At 48.5% G+C, this 22,583-nt stretch overlaps 2 protein-coding genes across 2 annotated transcripts; one reads left to right on the forward strand and one right to left on the reverse strand.

Moving 5' to 3' along the window:
• The first annotated feature begins 1,146 nt into the window (after positions 1-1,146).
• Positions 1,147-18,112, forward strand: PIGZ (phosphatidylinositol glycan anchor biosynthesis class Z). Its single transcript, XM_036849517.1, has 4 exons — positions 1,147-1,288; positions 11,953-12,111; positions 14,036-14,244; positions 16,245-18,112. Exons 3-4 carry the CDS (start codon positions 14,121-14,123, stop codon positions 17,810-17,812), a joined length of 1,692 nt encoding a protein of 563 aa, XP_036705412.1. The 5' UTR covers positions 1,147-1,288; positions 11,953-12,111; positions 14,036-14,120; the 3' UTR covers positions 17,813-18,112.
• Positions 18,113-21,701: 3,589 nt separating this feature from the next.
• NCBP2AS2 (NCBP2 antisense 2 (head to head)) lies at positions 21,702-22,477 on the reverse strand. Its single transcript, XM_036849894.1, has one exon. It carries the CDS (start codon positions 22,448-22,450, stop codon positions 22,151-22,153), a length of 300 nt encoding a protein of 99 aa, XP_036705789.1. The 5' UTR covers positions 22,451-22,477; the 3' UTR covers positions 21,702-22,150.
• Between the last annotated feature and the right edge of the window lie 106 nt (positions 22,478-22,583).

The raw sequence follows: 22,583 nt of genomic DNA on the forward strand, positions 1-22,583 counted from the left end.
GACAAAGCCCTGCCCTGGCAAGTAGAGAGATGAAGATCCCCAGGGGGCAGGGGTCCCAAGGGAGGGGCAGACAGCACCTTCCAGCTGGGCCAGAGTGGAGGAAATGAGCCCTTGTCTATACTGTATTCAGTACTTAAAATAGCTGGTATTTACTGTATGTACATAATATCTCAGTAAAGTAGGTAGGGGCTGTTTTGTTGTTTTTTAATGTGAGGGCTGCTGTGCAGCATGAAAGGGAATACAGGTGAAGGGACTCTGCTTAAGACCTTCCAAAAAACATTTGATTGGGCACAGAGGACAGGAGTCTCTCCTCTAGGCCAGGTCAGCCTCCCCCGGCAGGCTTAGTGAAACACTCCCGCGCTAGAGGGCAGTAGTCGCCGGCCACCACAATCCGTCCACAGCCCCGGGGACCCAGAGGGACCCCAGAGGGACCCGGGAGGCTACGAGCCCCCCAGTGGCGCACCGAGCTCCGTCATGGAGCCCGCGAGTCGGGGGGGGTCGGTCACCCCACGGAGGGACCAGGAGCGCCGGGCTTGGCGGGCCTCGCGCCGGGGAAGGGAGCCTGGGCTCCCGGGCACACAGTGACCTTCTCCGGCCCCGGCTGCCGGGCAACCCTGGGCTAGTGACCTGTCCCCCACTTGTGGAATGCAGAGGGGTGGGGGGGAAGCGGCGCCCGCCGCTGCAGAGAAGGAGCTGCGTCCGGGTGAAACCGACCCTGCGTCTTCGGCGCGGCTTCCCAAACCAGGCCCGCAGAGCCTGTCCTCCCTGATCTGCTCCACCAACAGAGCAGGTCATCTTAGCCGTAGCAAGCCCCACCCACAGAGAACTCAGAAATTCTTCTTTTGAATGACAAAGAAGTATGGCCTAGAAATGTTCTGCTTAATTGCCCCGCGTGCTAAAAAGGCGGCTCACCAGGCGTGGCTCGCCAAGGAGGGGGCTGCTAGGGGGACGAGCTGGAAGCGGGGTAGGGGAGAGACCAGCCGCTGCCCGGCGTGCCACGGCCCAAGGGCCACCGGGGACCCTCCATCGTCCCCCCGACCTCGCTGGAACCGCGAGGGACGCCTTGGGAGGCCCCGCCCGCCGGTGCGCTGGTCTCCAGCCCTCTCCTCCACACCTCCGCCCCGCCTGGCGCACTGCGTGGCTTGCCTAATTCCCTGGACCGGACAGAGAGGCGGCCGCGCTGAGACTCGCCTCCCGGCTCCAGCCCTTTGGGGCACCCACCCCCTGTGCGGGCTCTCGCGGGGCCGCAAGCCGCCAGCGGGTCAGGTGCAGCTCGGAGCAGCGCTCGGTGAGTCGCCCAAGCAGCTCGGGAAGAGTTGATGGGGGTCAAGGGGGAAGGAGGGAAGGTCAGGGAGGAAGGCGATTGTTTCCATTCTTACCTTTGCTAGCTGCCCAGAGACCAGCAGAAGCTAGACTCGGGAGGCAAGCAAGGGACCTTTGGCCTCCACATTTTCGGGGGCAACTTTCCTCAAACCGGGATCCGCCGGCTCTGAGCACTGACCGGCCCCAATCAAGGGGAGACAGGAAGCTCGCAGTTTTCTTGGGAAGGGGAAGGGAGGCTGTGGGTATCCTCCACTTTCAATCGCTAGCTTTGGACCCAGACAGAGACCTAGACTTGAATCCTCTCCTACTACCGTGTTGTTGGGTGGTTCCGTAACTTTACTGAGCCTCACTTTCCCCGTCTATAAAATGGGAATATAAGGCTACCTCCCGGGGTCCCTGTGAAGGTGAAGCCAAAAGACGCTGCAAAGTGCTGAGCCCGAAACCTGTGAGCACCGGTCCGCATGTACCGGAGAAGAATCGCCACTTCCGGTCTCATGGGGTGCCCTTTGGGCCAGGCCTGTCCTCTCGAAGGGTGAGAGGATGGCCTCCCTGACCAGGAGTCACATGGGGGCACAGACAAGAGCCAAAGTCCTGTCACCAAGGCTGCTCCAGGCGACCCTGTGGCGTTCTGGTTGGTGCTGTCCGGGCCTTTGCGTGGGATGCACGATATGACAAGGACAGTTTTCCTTAAGGAGGACATCCCCCACCGTACCTTCTCCCCAGACGCCTTCACCTCAGGAAAGTGGGAACCACTGTCGAAATTATTAACACCTAGAAACTCCCTGCCAGAGAGCCGAGTTCCCATTTTCCAGGTGGGAACCGCGAGGTCACGGATGGTTAAATGATGTATGCTAATTAACGGAGATACCTTACTCTCTTCCACTCTCCCTTATGTATGTTTAATGCTGTGTGGTGCATTCTCTGTTAATCAAAGGATAAACATGGGCCCGTTTGGGCAGCCAGAGAAGGAGGCACCAGGGACAGACATTGCAATGCTTCCACGATGGGGCGCCCTGCAGGGTTTACTGCCGGGCTCTGGGTGGAGGTGAGGATGAAATGCAACACCAAACAAGAAAATGGACTCAGGAAAACCACTCTCACTCTCTGCCCCTGGGATGGACCCCAGAGTTTGGAACAAGACCTTGCCCTTGAGGGACATGGTCCTGGCACGTTTTGAGCCAGAGAAGACGCCTTTGGCTGCTGCGCAGGGGCCCCCTTCTCCAGCACTTCCTCCCATGCAGTCTTTAAAACCTGCTCCAAATACTGACTGGATCCAGAGAAGGGACTGAACCTTGGGCCCACCGCCCTTTCCCATAAAGCAACGACCCTGCAGTTTTGTCAGAAAGAAGTTTAAGTTTGAAGGTAAAGACGTTCCTTGGAATGAGCCACATGCTATGACTGCCATTCTGGACCATGCTCATTCACAGTTGTGTCTCCAGGACACGATGCTACGCACACAGTGGGCGGCAGAGAAAGGTGGACCACCAAGAGCCAGCCCCGGCCCTCTGACTCAGCGAGAAGGACAAGTGTCTCTGCCCAACCTTCCGGTCCTCTCGCTCCACTGATGTGATCTCTTCCCCACCTTCCTTCCCACCCACCCCAACCCGCGCCCGGCGTAGTGGTTTCTGCTTCTCTGTACCCCTGCCACTGAGATGGTCTCTCCCTGCTGCCTGAGCTCTGACATCCCCCGCACAGGCGCGCGCGCCGGATGCCCCTGTCTGTGGTTATCGGCAACCCCTCCCCTGCTCCACAGTCGAATCTCCACAGCCCTCGGCGCTATCCCTTTATGCAGACACCGGAGGAAGTGGGATTTGCAGGATTTGGACCCCCGCTGGGCAGCTCAGTGAGCTTATAGGCATAAATGAGCAGGCTTGCATACTGATTGGGTTTAGGTGAGTAGTTGCCATGCCCCATGCTGTTGGCTCCACCCCCCTAGAATGCCCAGCGGGACCACTCCTCCAGCGTGGCCTCAGCCTGGGGAGCCAGACGCTGGATGAGCAGCGGAGGGTCTCCCTCTGAAGAACTCCCACACTTGTTAAGTTCAATGCCCTGCTATGTTGCCACCTCCTCCAGGGATCCCCGACTCTATCCTTGACCCTAGCCCCGCAGTGGTCCCATGCAGGTGGGCTCAAGGCGCTGAGATGGATACGAATGGCTCCCAGAACTGGGGGTCCTCAGACAGTACAGAGAAGCAATCAGATGGTACCTGCGGTCAGTGCACAGCGCAGTGCAAGGCCTGGCACAGGGTGCTGCCGAAATGAGGTCAGGGAGAGCTTCTTGGGGTTCCAGGCAGTTTGTTTAATCCATGTTCACAACAGCCCTGAGGTAGGTTATACTCATTCTACAAATAAATTATACATTGGAGTTGAGAGATTAAGTGCTCTTTCACCATGACAGAGCAAGAATTTGAAACCCGGTCTACTCGATGCCAAAGCTTGTCTTAACCTCCATATTATAAACATATCCCAAAAGGAAGCAATGTGAGCAAAGAATAGAGGAGGAGACTACAGGAAAACGTAATGTTTCTGGAGCATCAAGCTCTGTACACAAGGGGTGAGAGTGGAGGCTGGAGAGGATGCTGGGGGCCTTGGAGAGCCGTGGAAGTCACAGTCAGGAATGTGGACTTGGTCCTGAGGGTGGTGAGGGGCTGACCCCCCACCCCGAGGTTTTATACAGGAGAGAAATGCACTCTCTCTCTGGCTGCAGTTAGGAGGGTGGGTGCAGGTGGGAGAGGGAAAGCAGAAAGGTGAGTGCCATGTACTCTAGATCTTGCTTCTGGATATTTTTCTCATTATGCACACACAGAAAATGATTCCTTTTGTTTGACACACTGGGGTAATAAAGGAGGGGGCTGCTTGCAGCTAGAAGCAACCGACCCAGGGGCTCCAGCCATCTAAACTCCCTGCACAGCCACCCCTAGGGCTGAGGAATCTCAGGCAACATGTACCCCAGTCACAGCGGACCTGGACTTAGGTAGTGACAGTGAAGGATGAAGAACAAGTGCTGGACTCAAAGGATGATTAGCAAGCAAAGTTAGTGTCACATAAAAGGCATGAAGATGGGGCTTCCCTGGTGGCGCAGTGGTTAAGAATCCACCTGCCAATTCAGGGGACACGGGTTGGAGCCCTGGTCCGGGAAGATCCCACATGCCGCGGAGCAACTAAGTCCGTGCACCACAACTACTGTAGCCCGCGTGCCCAGAGCCTGTACTCCGCAACAAGAGAAGCCACTGCAATGAGAAGCCCACACACCACAATGAAGAGTAGCCCCCGCTCGCTGCAACTAGAGAAAGCCCGCGTGCAGCAACGAAGACCCAATGAAGGCAAAAAAAATAAATTAATTAAATTAAAAAAAAAAAAAAAAAAAGGCGTGAAGATGGCAGATGACCCCTGGGTCTCTGGACTGAATAACTGGATAAACTAGTTCCCTCACTGCTGCAGGGAACATGGGGGTAGGGCTGGGTCATGGGGAAACGATACGTTCTTTTCAGCTGCCCCATGTTAGAGGGAGGTGCAGAAGCCCAACAGGAAGTGGATCAGGGTTCTGGAGTCAAACAGACAGGGTCCAACTCCTACGTTCATTAGCCTACTCGTTCAGTTACCTTGAGCAAAAAGCTTGATCTCTCTAAACCTATTCTTTCATCTATAAGATAGGGATGAGAGTAAAATGAGATAATGTACTGTGCCTGGGATGCAATAGGTATCTAAAAATGGCAATTCTATTATTGTTTGTATTCACTATTATTATCAGTAAATCTGAAGCTCAGAAAAGAAACAATTTATGATGTCGTTAAAAAGAAATTGAAACCATGAGAATAAATAAGATGACCCAAAGAGTGTGGACGATGAGAAGGGAGCACTGACATTTCAGGAGTGGACAGAGGAAGAGGCGCCTAAGAAGAAATGGTCAGAGAAGAAGGAGGAAAACCATCAATCAGAGCCTGGCGTCATGGCAGCCACACACATGATGCAGCTACACAGCTGATCCTTTGTCTCACTTCCTCCTTGCTAACAGAACCTGATGTTGTTAGGGTAAGCCCTCTCCTCTGGATGTCTGTGTGCCTCAAAGGAGGCAGCCCACAGCCCCAACTCCCCTGCACTGGAAGGCAGATTCTTTACCACTGGACCACCAGGGAAGTCCCAAGTCTTTAAGCCAGTTTGAGTTTATTTTTGTATATGGTGTGAGGGTTTGTTCTAACTTCATTGACTTACATGAGGCTGTCCCAACTTTCCCAACACCACTTGCTGAAGAGACTGTCTTTTCTCCATTGTATATTCTTGCCTCCTTTTTTGATGGTTAATTGACCACAGGTGTTGGGTTTACTTCTGGGCAGTATTCTGTTCCATTGATCTATATGTCTGTTTTTGTGCCGATACCATGCTGTGTTCACTATTGCAACTTTGTAGTATTGTCTGAAGTCTTGGAGGGTTATGCCTCCAGTTTTGTTCTTTCTCCTCAGGATTGCTGTGGCAATTCTGGGTCTTTTGTGCTTCCATATAAATTTTGGGATTATTTGTTCTGGTTCTGTGAAAAATGTCATAGGTATTTTGATAGGGATCACATTAAATCTGTGGATTGCTTTGGGTAGTATAGAACATGGCTATTTCTTGTGCCAACCTAATATATATATATATATATATATATATATAAAATTGTATGAGCATTGTTAAGTGTGGGATCATTTTTACTCACATTATTGGCTCCAGGGATTCTTTTCTTTTGGGGGAGGTAGTGCCTAATCATGTGAATTCAGGCTGAAAACCTATATGAGGGTAGGCTCATGGATACAGATTCTCAGGGGAGATTGCCCTACCCCAATTCGATTAGCATCAGGATCCAAGAAAGGCAGTTTCCCTGATAATTTGGACCCCAGAAAAACTTTAGATGTTGGAATCATCAGATCTAGCATATCAAATAAGTACCCTTAACATAATATAGTAAATAAAAGAGAGCCTTGAAAATATGACAAAAGAGGAAGCAGATGTAGAAAAAAATCAAACAACTCCTAGAAATGAAAAATCGAAATTTAAAATTCAATAGATAGGTTTAACAGCTGATTAGATATAGCTGAAATGATGATTAGGGACATGGAAGATAGAACAGAGGAACTTACCTGAACTATAGCCCAGAGAGGCAGAGAGATGGAAAATATAAAATAGAAGTTTAAAAGACATGGAAGATAGACCAAGAAGATGTATCATACATTCAGTCATAATTCTAGAGAGAGAGTAAAGATGAGGGAAGAGGCAATATTTGAAAATATAATGGAGGATTGCTTTCTATAGATGACAAAGGACCCTAATCCACAGAGTCAAGGAGCCAAAGAAATTCCAACTATGATTAAAGAAAACTGCACACTCAGAATCATCATAGTAAAACCATAGCACATACTATATTAAATATTAAAACATTAAATAATGTACTACATTTTATAACATAATAGAAATCGAGTATAACTTCCAAAGTGTTAGAGAAAAAGGAATGAAGAAAATAAAAACCAATCCAAAAGAAGGCAAGAAAGGAGAGAGAAACAAAAGATAGAAAGGCATGAAAAAAGAAAACACAGTATAAGATGGAAGAAATAAATATATCAGTAATTGCACTAAATTTAAATATTTTGAAATAAAGCTGCGTTTTAAAGACAAACATTGTCAGACTGGGCAAACAAAATCCAGCTATTTGTTCTTTACAAGAGACACATGAAAGTATAAATGTACAGAAAGTTTGAAAGTAAAAGGGTGAAAAATGATGTACTAGGTAAATACTAAATAAAAGAAAGGTCATAGCTATAGGAGACAAAATATTTTAAGGGAAAAAACTTATTAGAGATAAAAAGATAACTGTATAATGATAAAATATTCAATTTTCCAATACGGTATAACAATTAAAAAAAATAATGATATACCTTCAAAAATGAGCTGAAATGACAAAATTACATGGAAAATTAGTCAAGACCACTATCTCATGAGCTATTTCAACACACATTTCTGTGATTTTTTGTGAATAAGCAGTAGAAAATCATAAAGGACATAAAAGATTTGAGGAACACAATTAACAAGCATGATGTAATGAACATATATAGAACTCTATGTCCAATAACTATCCAACATATGGTATTTTCAAGCATCCGTGGAATACCTACAAAACTGGACCATTAAAAATTAAATGCTGGGGGTGAGGGCATGAATTAGGCAGAGCACAGAAGTTTTTTAGGGCAGTGAAAATACTCTGTATAATACTATAATGGTGGATACATGTCATTAAAACATTTGTCCAAACCCGTAGAATGTACAACACCAAGAGTAAACAGTAATGGAAATGGTAGACTTTGGGTGACAATGATGTGTAGATGTAGGTTCATCAGTTGTAGCAACTGTACCACTCTGGTGGGGGATATTGATAATGGGAGAGGCTATGCATGTGTAGGGGTTGAGTGTATGTGGGAAACCTCTATACCTTCTTCTCAATTTTGCAGTGGACCTAAAACTGCTATAAAAAAAAAGTCTTTTTTATTTATTTATTTATGGCTGTGTTGAGTCTTCTTTGCTGTGCGCAGGCTTTCTCTAGTTGCGGCGAGCCAGGGCTACTCTTCATTGTGGTGCACAGGCTTCTCATTGCAATGGCTTCTCTTATTGCGGAGCACGGGCTCTAGTAGTCGCAGCACGCGGGCTCAGTAGTTGTGGAACACGGACTTAGTTGCTCCGCAGCATGTGGGATCTTCCCGGACCAGGGATCGAACCCATATCCCCTGCATTGGCAGGTGGATTCTTAACCACTGCACCACCAGGGAAGTCCAAAAAATAACGTCTTAATCAAAAAATCAACTGCTTCAGCCATAAAGCATTAGTCAAGGAAGAAATTACAATGGAATTAGAAAATATTTAGAAACAAAAGCTGATGAAAATATTACATAACAAAACCTGTGGGATGCAGTTAATACAGTATTTAGAGAAATATATAACCTTAAATATTTCTCATAGAAAAGCTCAAAAATTAATAAGCTCAAAAGTTAAAGTCTCAAAATTAATGAGCTAAGTGTCCATATCAAAATAACACCCAAAAAAGTAAAAGGAAGAAAAAAAACTATAGATAAGAAAAAATTTTTAAAAGAAGATGAACAAAGCCAGAAGTTGATTTTTTAAAAATATTCATAAAATTGACAAAATTCTGGCGACAATGATCAAGAAACAAAAAGAAGGCACAAGTAACCAATATTAGGAATAGAAATGAGTTAAGAATACAAGCCACAAACTAGAAAAGGATATTTGTCATGCAATAAATATAAAGGCTATATAAAGAATTCCTATACGTAGTAAGAAAAAGATAGACAGCCAATGGTTCAAAAGGAATTCCACAGAAGAAACATTTCACAAATTTTTGAAAAGGTGTTCAGGAATTCCCGGGCAGTCCAGTGGTTAGGACTCTGTGCTTCCACTGCAGGGGGCACAGGTTCGATCCCTGGTCAGGGAACTAAGATCCCGCATGCCTCAAGGCACAGCCAAAAAAGAAAAAGAAAAAGTGTTTAACCATATTAGTAATCGAGGAAATGCATGTTAATACCTATGAGATTCACAAAATCAAAACGTCAGACAATACCAAGTATAAATGAGCATATGAAACAGGGGCACTACACTATCTGCTAGCTGGTAGCAACCTTTGGAAAACAGTTGGCCTTATTTGAGGTTAAAAGTGTGCATACCCATATGGATCTTTTGCCTAAAACACCTTCTTTCTTAATCTTACTGAAAATATCTTTGTTTCTTTCTGAATTCTTTCTTCCTTTAACTACAACGTTGATTTCTTCATTTTAATTTTAAGTACATCCTTCTTATTATCTTGATAATGGGATTTGACTTTCTCTTTTTTAATGGGGATTTATTCCCTCACCCAGCTGATATTAAACATTTTAGTATCAAGATCCCATTAAAAATTTATTGAGGACCCCAAAGAGCTTTTGTTTATGTGAGCTGTAGCTATTGCTATTTACCATATTAGAAATTAAAACTGAGAAATTTTTTAAAAAATAAAATAAAAAACTATGCATACCCTATGACTCAGGAATTCCATTTCTAGGTATGTACTTCAGAGAACTCTTGAATATAAATGTTTATAGCAGCATTATTACGAATAAAAAAGAAAAATCTTGTAACCCCCTGGAGGTAACCTAGCTGATAAACAACAGTAGAAGGGTAAGTAAATAAGCTTCAGTATATTCACCCAAGGGAATACCATATAGCAATGAAAGGAATTGCAGCTACAGAGAACAATATGGTGAATACCATTATCAGAACATTGGGGGAAAAAAGCAAATCATCAGTGAGTTACATAAAGAATTATCTCATTGATCTAAAATTCAAAAAGTTACAAACACTGAATTATTTAGGGTGTGATGGTCAGTTTTTTGTGTCAGTTTGTCTAGGCTAGAGTTCCCAGTTATTCAGTCAAACACTAATCTAAGTGTTGCTGTGAAGGTATTTTATAGATGCCTGAAAGTCCATAATCAGTTGATTTTAGGTAAGGGGGATTATTCTAATAATAATCTGTATGGACCTGTTGCAATCAGTTGAAAGGCCTTCAGAGCAGAGCCAAGGCTTTCCTGAATAAGAAGAAACTTCCACTGTGGACTGCAGCTTCATCTCCTGCCCAAAAATTGCAGCCTGCCCTTCCTAATGGCCTACCCTGCAGATTTCGGACTTACCTAGCCAGCCCCACAAATGCATAAGCCAATTCCTTGCAATAAATCTTCTTACTATTGGTCTCCTACTGATTCTCTTTCTCTGACTGACAGATTTTGGTACTGGAGGTGGTTCTAGAGGAAGAGAATCTTAAGGATGTGTTTTCTGAATAGGTCCTGGATTTGCTGGAACTGTTTCTGTAGTCTGATTAGATTTAAAGGCACAAATGACTCTATTTCAAGTGGTAAAGAGGGTACTGGTAGTCCATGGAGTGATGATATAAGAGATATGAAAAATATCACCATTGGATACTCCAGGCAAGGGTTTGGATGACCTTTGAACTTTTTTTTTTTTTGGCGATGCCACGAGATTTGTGGGATCTTAGTTCCCCGACCAGGGATTGAACCTAGGCCCTCAGCAGTGAACGCGCCAAGTCCTAACCACTGGACCACCAGGGAAATTTCCTGGGTGACCTTCAGACATTTTAGTCAAACTAAATAGTACAATGAGATTGGCTGGTGGTTCCTAACTGTGCTGGACAAAGTGGGAAAAGAGAAGGATAAGCTCAAGGCTTTAAATTCCCAGCTCAAGATCCTCATAAAATGACCCAAAAGCTGGGCGAAAAACAAACCCCATATCTCACTCTGTGAGTGGCTGAATTACAATGCAAATTGAATTCCCAGTCTCAATGGTATCATACTGTTAAAGTGAGGGCACTGATTGTGAAGAGATGGGATGCTGAAAGTTGGAATGAGGACAAACGGGAAGACCCTGAGAGAGACGGGGACACTGAGTCCCTCAATTCTGGTGAAAGTTTTCAAGCAGTAGAAGCAGACTTTCCACTGGCATCTGAGGGGATTAACCCTGCATTGGAAACTGTAATGGCCTCCCCAAAGCAGCTGCTTTGCAAGACAGTTTCTGTCTGCTGTTTCTCCTCAGGACCCACTCCCACCACTCCCTTTGCTTCTAGACCTACAATTAGACTCAAGTCCCAGCATGTCCCTAAAGGTGAAGCGTAAAGCAGGAGGAGGTGTGCTATTCACCAAAAGACTGCATGATTTTCCCAATTTATACAGACAAAGCCAGGGAATATGAGATTGGAATGTTAAGAGTAGAGTACTTCTGTAAGACCTGCTCGTCAGCCCCAGGAAGGTGCAGAGGACACATTTTTCACCACAACACAGAGGAATACTTACAAAGGTGAGAGAGACTATTAATACCAGGAAAGGAATGATGTCCCTCTCACCCCTGCAGCCTCACCCCACCAAGCCTGGCAGAGAAGAGAAGGGCCAAGACTCACCTTTATCGGTACTTTTCTTAGTTCCTCTGATCAGACCAGCGTGTCATGCACCCAACCCTGAACCTATTAGTGTGGCCAGTGGGATGGGAAATGTTATTTGGCTTAAACAATTCAGGGTCTATACCTGGGTTGGGGATGGGATCAAATCCCAAGCCACATAGATGAAAATAGGTGATGGGGGTGAGGAGTACAGTTCTGAGTGGGAATTCTGACTACTATTAACTGGAAAGGGGGAATAGATGGCGGGCGCTAAACAGGATGAATTTCCTCTGTTGCTGCAGAAGGAAAACAGTACAGACTCAGGACCCCAGGCTTGCTGTGTAACTATGCACACCAGGGCAGGGAAGGCTGGGTTTCTGTGTTCCCTATCAGTGTAATGGATTTGGTGTTTTAATCTAATCATGTAGTAAAAGTTCCATACTTGAAAAAAAAGTTCTAAAGCTTCAAACCTATGCATAAACGTATCTTGACAATTGGATTATACCAAATCCCGTTTATTATTGTAGTCAGTAGAAGTGCTGGTTTTGAGGATCTTCTAGTGTTGGAGGAGGTCGTAGAGAGGATGTGACCCACGAGCGGGACCCCGGCAACTGGAGGCCCCTCACCCCCTCCCCATCCTTGGAATGTGCGCTCTGCTTGTCTTCCTCACGCTAGAAGCTGCCCAAGGGCACAGCTTCGAGACAGTCACGTGGTGCTGAGACCATCTGGACGTTGTACATGATGGAGCTCAGTTCAGTCCTCTGTATAAACTTCAAGATCCTGGCAGGCGGGCGTGGAGATCTGTTCATCTTGCGGCCACCCAAGACAAGCTTGGTAAGTAGGTTCTCTTGCTTCTTAAACCTGCCACCTACCAATCTGCAGTGGTTTGCCTCTTTCTTCAGTCTCTCCCTGCCCTTCACCTATGGGGCCAGTTTCAGAAGCTCCCAAGGAGGTTGCAAGCTAACACCTGGGTGTCTGGAGCAGCATGGATTATTATTTGTGCCTCAACTAAAAGTAGTAATAGCTTTTAGCTTTGGTCACTTATACATGCAAACTCTGTATACTAAGTGCCCTCCACGCATCAGCTCTTAAATCTCCCTCAACCCTGTGAGCTTGATATTATTATCTGACTTTCCTGATAAGGAATCTGAGGTTTTAGGGATATAGGCAGCTTGTCCAAGGTAACACAGCTACTAATGGCAGAGTTGGGATCTGAACCAGGCCTACAGGACCGCAAAGTTTGTCCTGTATGATGGGTATCGTGCTTTGCCCCTACCCCTATCTCCACCCCACACCCCTGCCCTGTCCTGCAGTATCATATTGGCTATTAATGAAAAAAAAAAATTGATTCAACCTTTGCTTCCCAGTGCTAAGTTTGGCCTCATCTTCTCTCTGAAAACTCTAAAAGTCAGGATATTCACTGGCTCTGGAAAAATAGGCTGCACGATTCAGTTGCAAAGTTTGAGCAGAGGCTGCAAAACTTATCTTTTAAGCTCTATGAGGTTTTAGTATCAGGAAGCTCCTTGTCAACATCTGCCAGATTCCTGTTCTGCTGCTTCACTTTGTCTTGTCTCCTCTGTTATGACTTGATGTCACACCTGAGAACAATAGCTGTTTATGGTCAAGCTTTAAAATATCAAAGTCAGGAAGTCAGGGAACCATATGTATTTCTGGAGGAGTAACAAACACGTTGTCCGACTTGTTTTTCTGTGCACCCGTGATAATATACTGGTGTTGATAGAAAGGTCCATCATACCGTGGACTCAGATTCCCACTGATCTTTGAGTCAAGGGAGTGAGAACCTCCATCAAAAGGAGACTGTTTGGGCTGCTTTAACAAGATACCACAGACTGGGTGGCTTTTAAACAACATAACTTTATTTCTCACAGTTCTGGAGGCCGGAAGTCTGAGATCAGGGTGCCAGCATAATGAAGGCCTTCTTCCTGGTTCATAGCCAGCAACTCGCTGTGTCCTCACATGGTGGAAGAGGTGAGGGAGCTCTTTTATAAACGGGTGGTGTCTCTTTTATAAGAACACTAATCCCATTCATGAGGGCTCCACCCTCATGACCTAAGCAGCTCCCAAAGGCCCCACCTCCCGATACCATTAGAATTTCAGAATTAGAATTTCCACATATAAATCTGGGGAGGGGGTGGGCACAAACATTCAAACCACAGCAGTGTTTCTGTCACCTTCCAAAAGGTAGGATCCAGGATGTGTGAAAGTTGGAGGGAGTGACTGAAGACCATGGGGTCGAATGTAGTTCGTTTTTGCAAAGAAATGGATGGAATCCATTGAGGTTCCTAAGTTTTCAGAAGTGTAAGAGCCAGGCTGCCATGCTTGCTTGTGAATAGGAGCTGGTGAATAGGATGGGGCTGTGAGGCCCAGATTTGGAAGGTACCCTAATCCTACTTGCAAATGTCACATTTAGACACTTAGCAAAATGTCATATTAGGAAAAATATTTAGCAAATGCCATACATAGACACTTAGGAAATATGGTTAGCAAGTAACCAGGTTACTCAACAGAGGCCTCAGTTTCCCCATCTGTAAAATGGAGATAATACGACCCACTGTCCCAGACTGTGGAAAGGATTAATTGAGATATGCATGTAAAGTTCCTGGCATTTAGCAGGTACTTAGTAAATAGCAGCTATTATTATTAACATTTTTATCGTGTGTAGACCCATATTGAGTTTGTTCAGACAATTGAACATATAATTTCCATTATAATAACTAACAAATGTTATCCTCCTCAGATGCAGGTCTGTGGAACCAGAATAGCATCTGTAGCAGCTGAAGTCATCCTAGGCTCTTGGCCCTGTGTCCTGGCAGCAATTTGATATGAAGATGGCAGCCAGGGTGCTGTGGGGCAGCCTCAGCCTGCTCCGCCTGGTGTGGTGTCTCCTTCCGCAGACAGGCTACGTGCACCCAGATGAGTTCTTCCAGTCTCCTGAGGTCATGGCAGGTAAAGCTCCGCATGTGTGGTTACGATAAGCTGCAGCACAGTCTGGTCAAGGAGCTGATTGGCTATTTAGTGCGGAGGGAGAAAAATGTCTGTGCAGATGAGCAGTAAATCCACAAGCCTCTCTGGCATAAGAATTTGGGAGTGGGGACTTCGCATCTCCTTCCTGAGTGGTGACATTGACCTTCTAAATGATACCGATGAAATGCCAGCCTCTTTGACATCTTCCTGCTTATAACAACAGTACAGGTCATTCAGAACAAAAGCTATTTTGGGCTTCTCAGTGGAAGGATTTTAGAGTTGGGCTTCCCCAGTGATTGGGGAAACTTACACAAGTCTGTGACATAAAATAATAATGAAACTTTTCTGCTGTAGGTTCATATGATGGCTGAGGGAACCCAGACCTAGAATGCTCACTTGTTAGAACTTAACTTCTAGGTGGTATAGGACACATCATGAAGATGGTTGCTGGAAACCTTGAGGCCTTTCAGATGCTGTGGTCACAAGGCTTCCTCCTCATGGTTCAAGATGGCTGCTTGTGCTCCAGGCATCAGGTCTGACACCAAGAGAGGAAGCCAAGAGATAGGCCTACTTTCTTTAAGGGCATATTTTGAAAGTCACATACTTTTTGCCCATTCCATCCCATTGGTCAGAATGTATCACGTGACCACACGTACCTGCAAATGGAAGCTAAAAAATATAGTGTTTATATCTGACCAAATGCCCGGCTAAAGAGACTAAGGATGAAGGAAGGAATGGATATTGACTGGGGAGTTATCAGCTATCTCTGCCACAGGGCTCAACAGGTGCATTTGTTTTTAAAGTTGAAAGGTCCAGTTTTTTTTCCACCACCCCCCGCCCCGTTTTTTTTTAACCTGAGCCAGTAAAAAGCAGCCAGATTGATCTGATCCGAGGTTTTCTGTTTCCCTTTCACCTTCTGACATAGAGAGAAAAAAACTGCCAAAAGGCTGGAAGAATAAGGAGGAGAAGCAAAGAGCCTTAGACAACCAGCAGTGTTATCAAGTGTTAGATATTGTAGAGCTTGGAGCTAAGATGCAGAAATTAAGAGTTCATTTTCCTCACCCCCACCCCTCAGAGCTCTGGGACAGTGGGGCACACAGTCAAAGACTAGCCCCAGGCAGCAAGTAATTTTAATTACATGAGTATATTCTTAATTTTAAACATTAAGAATCATAGACAAAACCAGTCGCTTTTGACCATAACCACAGTTGCTCATTCCCTTCCCCCATTCTCACACTGGCTGTCCTGGGTAACAGTCATAATCACGGAGATGTGTTTTTGACTCTGACTTTGGAGGCTTTAGAACTCAAGGAGAGGAATGGGGCCTCCCCCTGCCCCTCCTCATACATCCAGGACACACTGTTACCTCACTTCCCAGGTGTGGGCTGCGTAACAAACCATCACAGACCTAGCAGCTTAAAACTGGCAGCTCACAGTTCTGTAAATCAGAAGTCCAGCCTGGGCTCTCTGCTCAGGGTATCATAAGGTATGGGCTGGGCTGAGTTCTCGTCTGGAAGCTCTGGGAGAAAATCTGCTTCCAAGACGATTCTTGCTGTTGAACAAATTTAGTTCATTGAGGCTATGGAACTAAAGTCCCATTTCCTTGCTTGCTGTAAGCCAAGGGCTGCTCTCAGCTCCCAGAGGCCTCCCACATTCCTTGCCAACTGCCCCTTCCACCTTTAAGCCAGCAAATCCTTCTCACCTCTGATGTCCTCTTCTGCCACCAGCTGGAGAAAACTCTCTGATTTAAAGGGCTCATGTGATTTTTGTCACATGCATCTGGGTGATCTCCGTATCTTAGGGTCAGCTGACCCCTGTGACGTAACCTAATCACAGGAGTGAACTCTGTCGTCTTCACAGTCCCAGGGGTTATGTCCGGCGTGTACACCAGGGGGCTGGAAAATCTTGGGGGCCATCCTAGGATTTTGTCCGTCATATCCTCTGTGCTGGGACCTGGCTCACCTCTCCTTCTCTCTCTGCAGAGGACGTCCTGGGCATAAAGGCCGCGCGGCCCTGGGAGTTTCACCCCAGCAGCCCCTGCCGTACAGTGGTCTTCCCACTGCTGACCTCTGGCTCTGCCTTCTGGCTGCTCAGGCTCTGGGAAGAGTGGGGGCCGTGGCCTGGCCCGGTGAGTGGCTATGCGCTGCTGGTCGGGCCCCGCCTCCTCCTCACTTCCCTCTCCTTTGCCCTGGACTTGGCCGTGTACCACGTAGCCCCACGCTGGGGGGCGGAGCGCTGGAACGCCCTGGTCCTGCTGTCTGGCTCCTACGTCACATTGGTCTTCTACACAAGGACCTTCTCCAATGCCATTGAGGGGCTGCTCTTTGTGTGGCTGTTGGTACTGGTGTCCCCCCGTGTGACTGGGAGCTGCACGCGCAAGCAGCCTGCCCCGGGCCCGCTGCGGCACAGTTGGCTTCTTGGCGGTGTCATGGCTGCTGGCTTCTTCAACCGGCCCACCTTTCTGGCCTTTGCTCTGGTCCCCCTCTTCCTCTGGGGTACTTATGGAGCCACAAACCCTAGCCTCAAGTCGCTGACCAAGGAAGCCCTGGTGCTGCTCCCAGGGGCGACCCTCACAGCAGTGGGGTTTGTGGCTGTGGACAGCTGCTACTTCTCCAGTCCATCTAGACCCAGTACCCTTGTCCTTACACCTGCCAACTTCTTGCACTACAACCTGGACCCCGTAAACCTGGCGAGGCATGGCACACACATGCGGCTCACTCACCTGGCAGTCAATGGCTTCCTGCTCTTTGGGGTGCTGCATGCCCACGCCCTGCAGGCTGCGTGGCAACAGCTGCGAGCCTGCCTCCAGGCCCTCATGCAGATGGGCTTCCCAAGGGCACTGGCTGCCCGGAGCCTGCAGTCCAGCCCCAGGTCTCACCTCCTGCTCCTCTACTTCATGCCCCTGGCCCTGCTGTCTGTCTTTAGCCACCAGGAGGCTCGGTTCCTAATCCCCCTCCTGGTCCCCCTCGTCCTGCTTTGTAGTCTACAGACCCAACTGGCACCCCGCAAGGGCACCCTGGTCCTTTGCAATGCCCTGGGTGCCCTCTTCTTCGGCTGCCTGCACCAGGGAGGCCTGGTGCCTGGCCTGGGGCACTTGGAGCAGGTGGTTCGCGCTCCTGCGCTCCCGCGTGTACCCACCCACTACACACTCCTCTTCACCCACACCTACATGCCCCCGCGGCACCTCCTGCACCTCCCGGGCCTGGGCTCGCCCGTGGAGGTGGTGGACATGGGCGGGGCTGAGGACCAGCTCCTGTGCCAAGCCCTCAGCAACCTCACCAGACAACCAGCCTGCCACGTGGCTGGTGGGCCGTGGCTCTGCCGCCTTTTTGTGGTGACCCCTGGCACCACCAGGTCTGCCATGAAGAAGTGCAGCTTCCCCCTCAAGAATGAGACACTCATCTTTCCCCACTTGACTCTGGAGGACCCACCGGCCCTGTCCTCCCTGCTGAGTGGGGCTTGGAGGTACCATCTCAGCCTTCACATCCTGGAGCTGGGGGAGAAGCCTGACAATATGACAGAAAAGCCCCTGCCCGAGACTCAGCCATAGGTGAAGGCGCTGCTCCACCTTCTAGGTAGAGAGCTGGGCTGGGACAGAGACCTGACTCTCTTCCTTCCCTTTCCCTTCCAGAATCCCCACCTCTCCTGTACACAGCCTTTGACTGCTCCACCTTCTGGGTAAACTGACACCCATCTTCCCTCAAAAACCAAAGATCTGACCAGTCGCAGTCCTGATGCCAAGGTCCCCAAAGAACCTGGTGTAATCAGTGACGCAAAATGCCTGTTCCTGGCCTATTCCTTCCAGCCACTGTGATGTTTTAAACATATAAATAGCACCTGACTGTGAAAGGAGACAAAAATCTCCTAATGACATTCCTGAATGACTCCCCCCAAACCTTCCAGGATGCCTTACCTCTTGCTGTCATGACAACCCTTTGGCTTCCTAGATACCTGGAAGGAGGCAGTGTAGTGATGTAGAAAGAGCAGGTAGCTCATATTCAGAGGAGTTACTTCTCGTCCCTGGTCTGCTACACACTGGCTACGTAATCTTAAGAAAGCCCCTTCCCCTCACCCAGCCTCAGTTTTCCAATCTGTACAAGGGATCAGAAGGTCTCTGAGGTGTCTGCCAGCTAACACTGTGTCATTCCTGGGTCTGCAGCACATGTTCCCTGGCCAGACAGGCATGTCTCTCCCAAAGCTCTGTAAGCATAGAAGTGGGTGTGCTGTATTTAACGGTACTTCAGGGCCTACCGTCTCAGCGCTTGGTTATTACCAAAAAAAGTAGTTCTGGAACTTTTCTCCCCACCCACTCTCTTACTCCTGTCCCTGAGAGAGGTGATGGAACGCTTCTGCATCTCACCCTTGAGGGATCAAGGAGCCCAGATGTTCTCCCTTCTCAGTTGGCCCCAGTGGGAATGGAGATAGAAGGCTCAGTCAGTATCTGGTGGCACTTGAGCACAAAACCTTAAATGTGGTCTGGTCACTCTCCAAGCTCAAAGCTTCTGTCTGAAGCCCCTTCACAGGATCGAGAGCAGACCCCGGGCCAAACCCACACCCTCTGCCCTGGTGGAAGCCATCGCACCGGGGCGTGCTGCTCCTCACAGAACAGGGCACCCCCGCCCGGTCCGCTGGGAACACGAGGAGCTGTGGCACTAAGCTTGTCCTCGTTCTCCCTCCTCGCGGCCCTGCCATCTCATGAGAACAAGAGGCACCCAGGCCACTGAGAGCAGTATGCTGGAGGAGCACAGAGCAGGACGCCAAACCTATACAACCGACCAAACCTGAGCGCTTTTCTAGTCCCGCCTTCTCCTGGCTAAAGCCTTGGGTCATCTTAAAGCTCCACCCACCACAGGCAAGCTGCTCTGCGGCGGTTGCTAGGGTCCTAGTGCCGCACGTTCCTCAGGACTCCAACCCCGAGGGAGAGGAAAGTCAGTGCCATGCTAGTAAATGTTTAGCAACCCGTTCTCTAAGGGCAAACTAGCCCCCATTTGTACTGCTTGCCGATTTGTGTGGTGTAAATACTCTCACCATGGCTGGTTTCAAACTACTAAAATGATGTTACTCAACCTGGGAGGAGATGCCAAGGATCTCTCTCCTGACCTGGCTGTAGCACACTCCCGGATATTTCCCTCTTTAAAACTCTGTAGTACCTGTTCATGATAGTTCATTGTTCTTTTGGTTGGTTTGTTACGAACTTCAGATTGGTCTTCCTACCTGTAGCACTTAGCGTCATCTCTGGCACCCGATAGCACTTATTTACTCTGCAGCCAAAGATGTCTTCTCTGCCCAACAGATAAAACCAAGTGCCACCTTGAGACACCCCAGATTCGAAGGTCCCAAATTCCTCTGGGCTTCTTGGGACTTCTCTTCCCTTCCCCAGTTGGGTTCACACCCCCAGAATTCCCTGCAGGAGCTGTTGGTGTAGCGGTCTGTGTAGACCGTAGTGGTCTGAGCGCTAACAAATTTGTCTGTTGGTGTCTAGATTTGTGTGGCACCAAGGGGTGATTTGGAATTGTCCTGCAGGATAGTGGAGTGAGTTACTTCCCTGCTTCACTTTCTGACAAGGCTCACAAGAGCCTGAAAGGTATGTTGGGAGATTGTTGCCACTGGGGGTGGTGGGAAGAATTTGGTCTGTTTCTTTAGTAATAGGGTACCTGGTGGGCTGACAAGCCACTGACTACGAACACTGGAGGCTTCTCCAACGAAGCGGGGAGGCATCCAAATCTCCTCTAGCTGGAGCAGAAAGGACCCAGTTCTCTCTCTCTGCTCTCAGACTCCTTTTACAAAAACAGAGGGAACTTACTTAGTTCCTGCACACTTCTTCCACAAAAAATAAACTGCCTTCATTTCTTGCTTTCTTTCCTTTCTTACTAAATGGCCAGCTTGTCTAGAAGCTTCATTGCTTCCTGCACTGCTTCTTTCTGTCTCTGCTAGTCTAGAAAAAGACCCAACTGTGAGTGTGCTTGTTTATGTTGAGGGTAAGGGATTGGGCTGGGGACTACTAACATTCTGCTGCTCTGATGTTCAGATTCAGAGACCAAGGAGTGGGATTGAAACCAATGAGGCAAACAAGGCAGTAGAACGAACAAGCTCCTCTGGCTCCTCACTGCCAAGGTCAAAGGAGAGTCCAGTGAGTTGCCTCTGGTCTGGGAGAGGGAGGACAGGAGGGTAGGATGCCAAATTAGAACTCTGTCATTAGGAGAGTGGGACGCTGGCCTCAGAGAGGATTAAATAGAAGCCCCTCTGATGGGAAGACTGGAGGATGGAATGCCAAATCAGAACTATGACCATTAGGAAAGTGGAGGATAGGCTGCTTTTGCTTCTCCACCCTATCCAGCTCCCTCTGTGACTATCAGAATGCCAGAGTATAAACTGGTCACCAGCCTAAAAGCTTCTTGGGCTTCGAGCTTTCTAGATTGCATGATGAATTGTGTAGCCTGATTAGAGACAATCAATGCATACAATGGATTTCCGAATCATGGGTCTGTTAGCTGGAGCATAGTCTTTAGAGTGTATCCCAGACCCTCTAAAATAGGAACAAGGAATCCAGGTAGCTTGTTCCATGGTAGGCAGTTGTCCTAACGCCCAGTGATGATGGTGGTTGGTGGCAGGGAAGGTAGGCATTGAAGGTCAGGGTAAATGCTGCAGGGGAAATGTGATTAGGGACTTGGGCCCTGGAGTCAAACACCTGTATTCACATTCCACTCTGTAAGGCCTTGGGCAACTTAAGAAGTAGCCTTACACTTCCTCATATGAAAGTTGTCGTAAGGAGTGAGATAACCCACACAGAGTGCAATTAGCAAGTGCCCAGTACAGAGTAAGTACTCAATATGTGCTAACTAGTATTACGATGGGCCTACAAGTCCCCAGGAATCCTAATCCACCTTGCCAGAGAAGTATGGCGCACACACTGAAACCATGGGTAATGAGTCAGTCCATTTCACCGGCCTTCGCTAATCAAGGTCATTTTAAGACTCACAAGGCCTCCAAGCAGCACACAGCCTAAACAATAAGATGTTTGATGGAGTTGTTTTCCAGGAATTTGCAGTTGGCTGTGTCTAGTTCAAGCTCTGGGCATGCTCCTGACCTTTTGACATCACAGGGCCGAAAACTCCACCGGCAGAGGCAGATGGTGCTAAGAGCCTCCATTTTTCAAGCTGTAGATGCATGTGGCTTAGTTACACCTGTGCAGAACTACAATTACCACACCTTTCTCCAATCACCCTTCCCCACGCTCCCCAAGGCTCAGGCCGCCCTCCTTCTTTATTCTTTATCCTCAAAATACCCGAAGCCCCTTGCCTTGGGGAAGACAGATCTGAGACTAGTTCTCCTCCTCCCTTGGCTGCCTTGAGAGTTAACCCTCTCTTTGCTGCAAACCTCTGCATCTCAGCGTTTGGCTTGCTACGCATGGGGCAAAAGAACCTTGTCCGGTAACAATACCCATTACTCAGCTCACACATTTAATCAGAGGATTTTGGCAACTGCAGGATTGTCTTTTCATCCAGGATCTCCCCTGGAAGTAGTGTCCTGCTATATCAGTGCAGCATCCATCACTAGTTTTAGTCCCATTTCAGAGGGCAGACCCTCTTTCCGGTTGTACTTTGGTCCATGGCTCTCTGCCCGCGCGGTGTAGCAGGGCCCAGCCTATCTTTACTTCTGTCAGGCTTCGGGGGCTTTCCTCATACGCCGTGTCCCGTCCGATCACAGGTCTTCCTTCACCAGGGGTGTCGGTTTGGCCTGGGCTCTCTGATGAGCGGGACCTCTGTAGGCGGACCATCTGAGTCAGGATTCCAAGCCGTGAGCAGTGTCCGGGATGACTTCTTAACGCCGAGGCCGGTGTCGAGCCCAGAAGGGAAAGCAGGCGACCTCGACTCGGCCTGGCCTGGGTTTAGGGGTTTGCTCCCGGGCCCTTCTGGCTACCTGGTGGTGGCCGCGGGCGTTCCCGGAGGCTGCGGCGTAGCTCCTGAATGAAGGTGTCTCTGAAGCGGGCACCGCGGCGGCCCAGAGAGCCCGCGGCCCCTGCCGCGAGGGCTCGCAGGCGCCGGGCCGCGTCCTGCCCGTGTAGCTGGGCCTGCAGCAGTGCAAAGGCGGTGAGCTGCGCCGCACGCCGGATGGGCCGCGACTCAGAGAGACGCTCCACCAGCTGCTGGCTGTGCAACAGGGCGGCCAGCAGCCGTCGTAGAACCATCCTCGGAGCGTCCCGGAACCCCGAGCACGCTGCTCTCGCTTCTGATCGGCGACGCCTGACTACGGACCACGTCTGCGCCGGCGCCGCCGGGTGACGACACTGCCGCGCTGGGATTGGAGCACGGGATTTCGAG

Source organism: Balaenoptera musculus, chromosome 4 (assembly GCF_009873245.2).
Source record: "Balaenoptera musculus isolate JJ_BM4_2016_0621 chromosome 4, mBalMus1.pri.v3, whole genome shotgun sequence".
In the NCBI taxonomy this organism is placed as follows: Eukaryota; Metazoa; Chordata; class Mammalia; order Artiodactyla; family Balaenopteridae; genus Balaenoptera; species Balaenoptera musculus.

Excerpts from the sequence above, each read along its gene's own strand:
- NCBP2AS2 (XM_036849894.1), bottom strand. The coding sequence starts at position 22,450 with ATGGTTCTACGACGGCTGCTGGCCGCCCTGTTGCACAGCCAGCAGCTG.
- PIGZ (XM_036849517.1), top strand. The coding sequence starts at position 14,121 with ATGAAGATGGCAGCCAGGGTGCTGTGGGGCAGCCTCAGCCTGCTCCGC. Across the intron at positions 14,245-16,244 it reads GTCTCCTGAGGTCATGGCAG|AGGACGTCCTGGGCATAAAG; the intron begins GTAAAGCTCCGC and ends CTCTCTCTGCAG.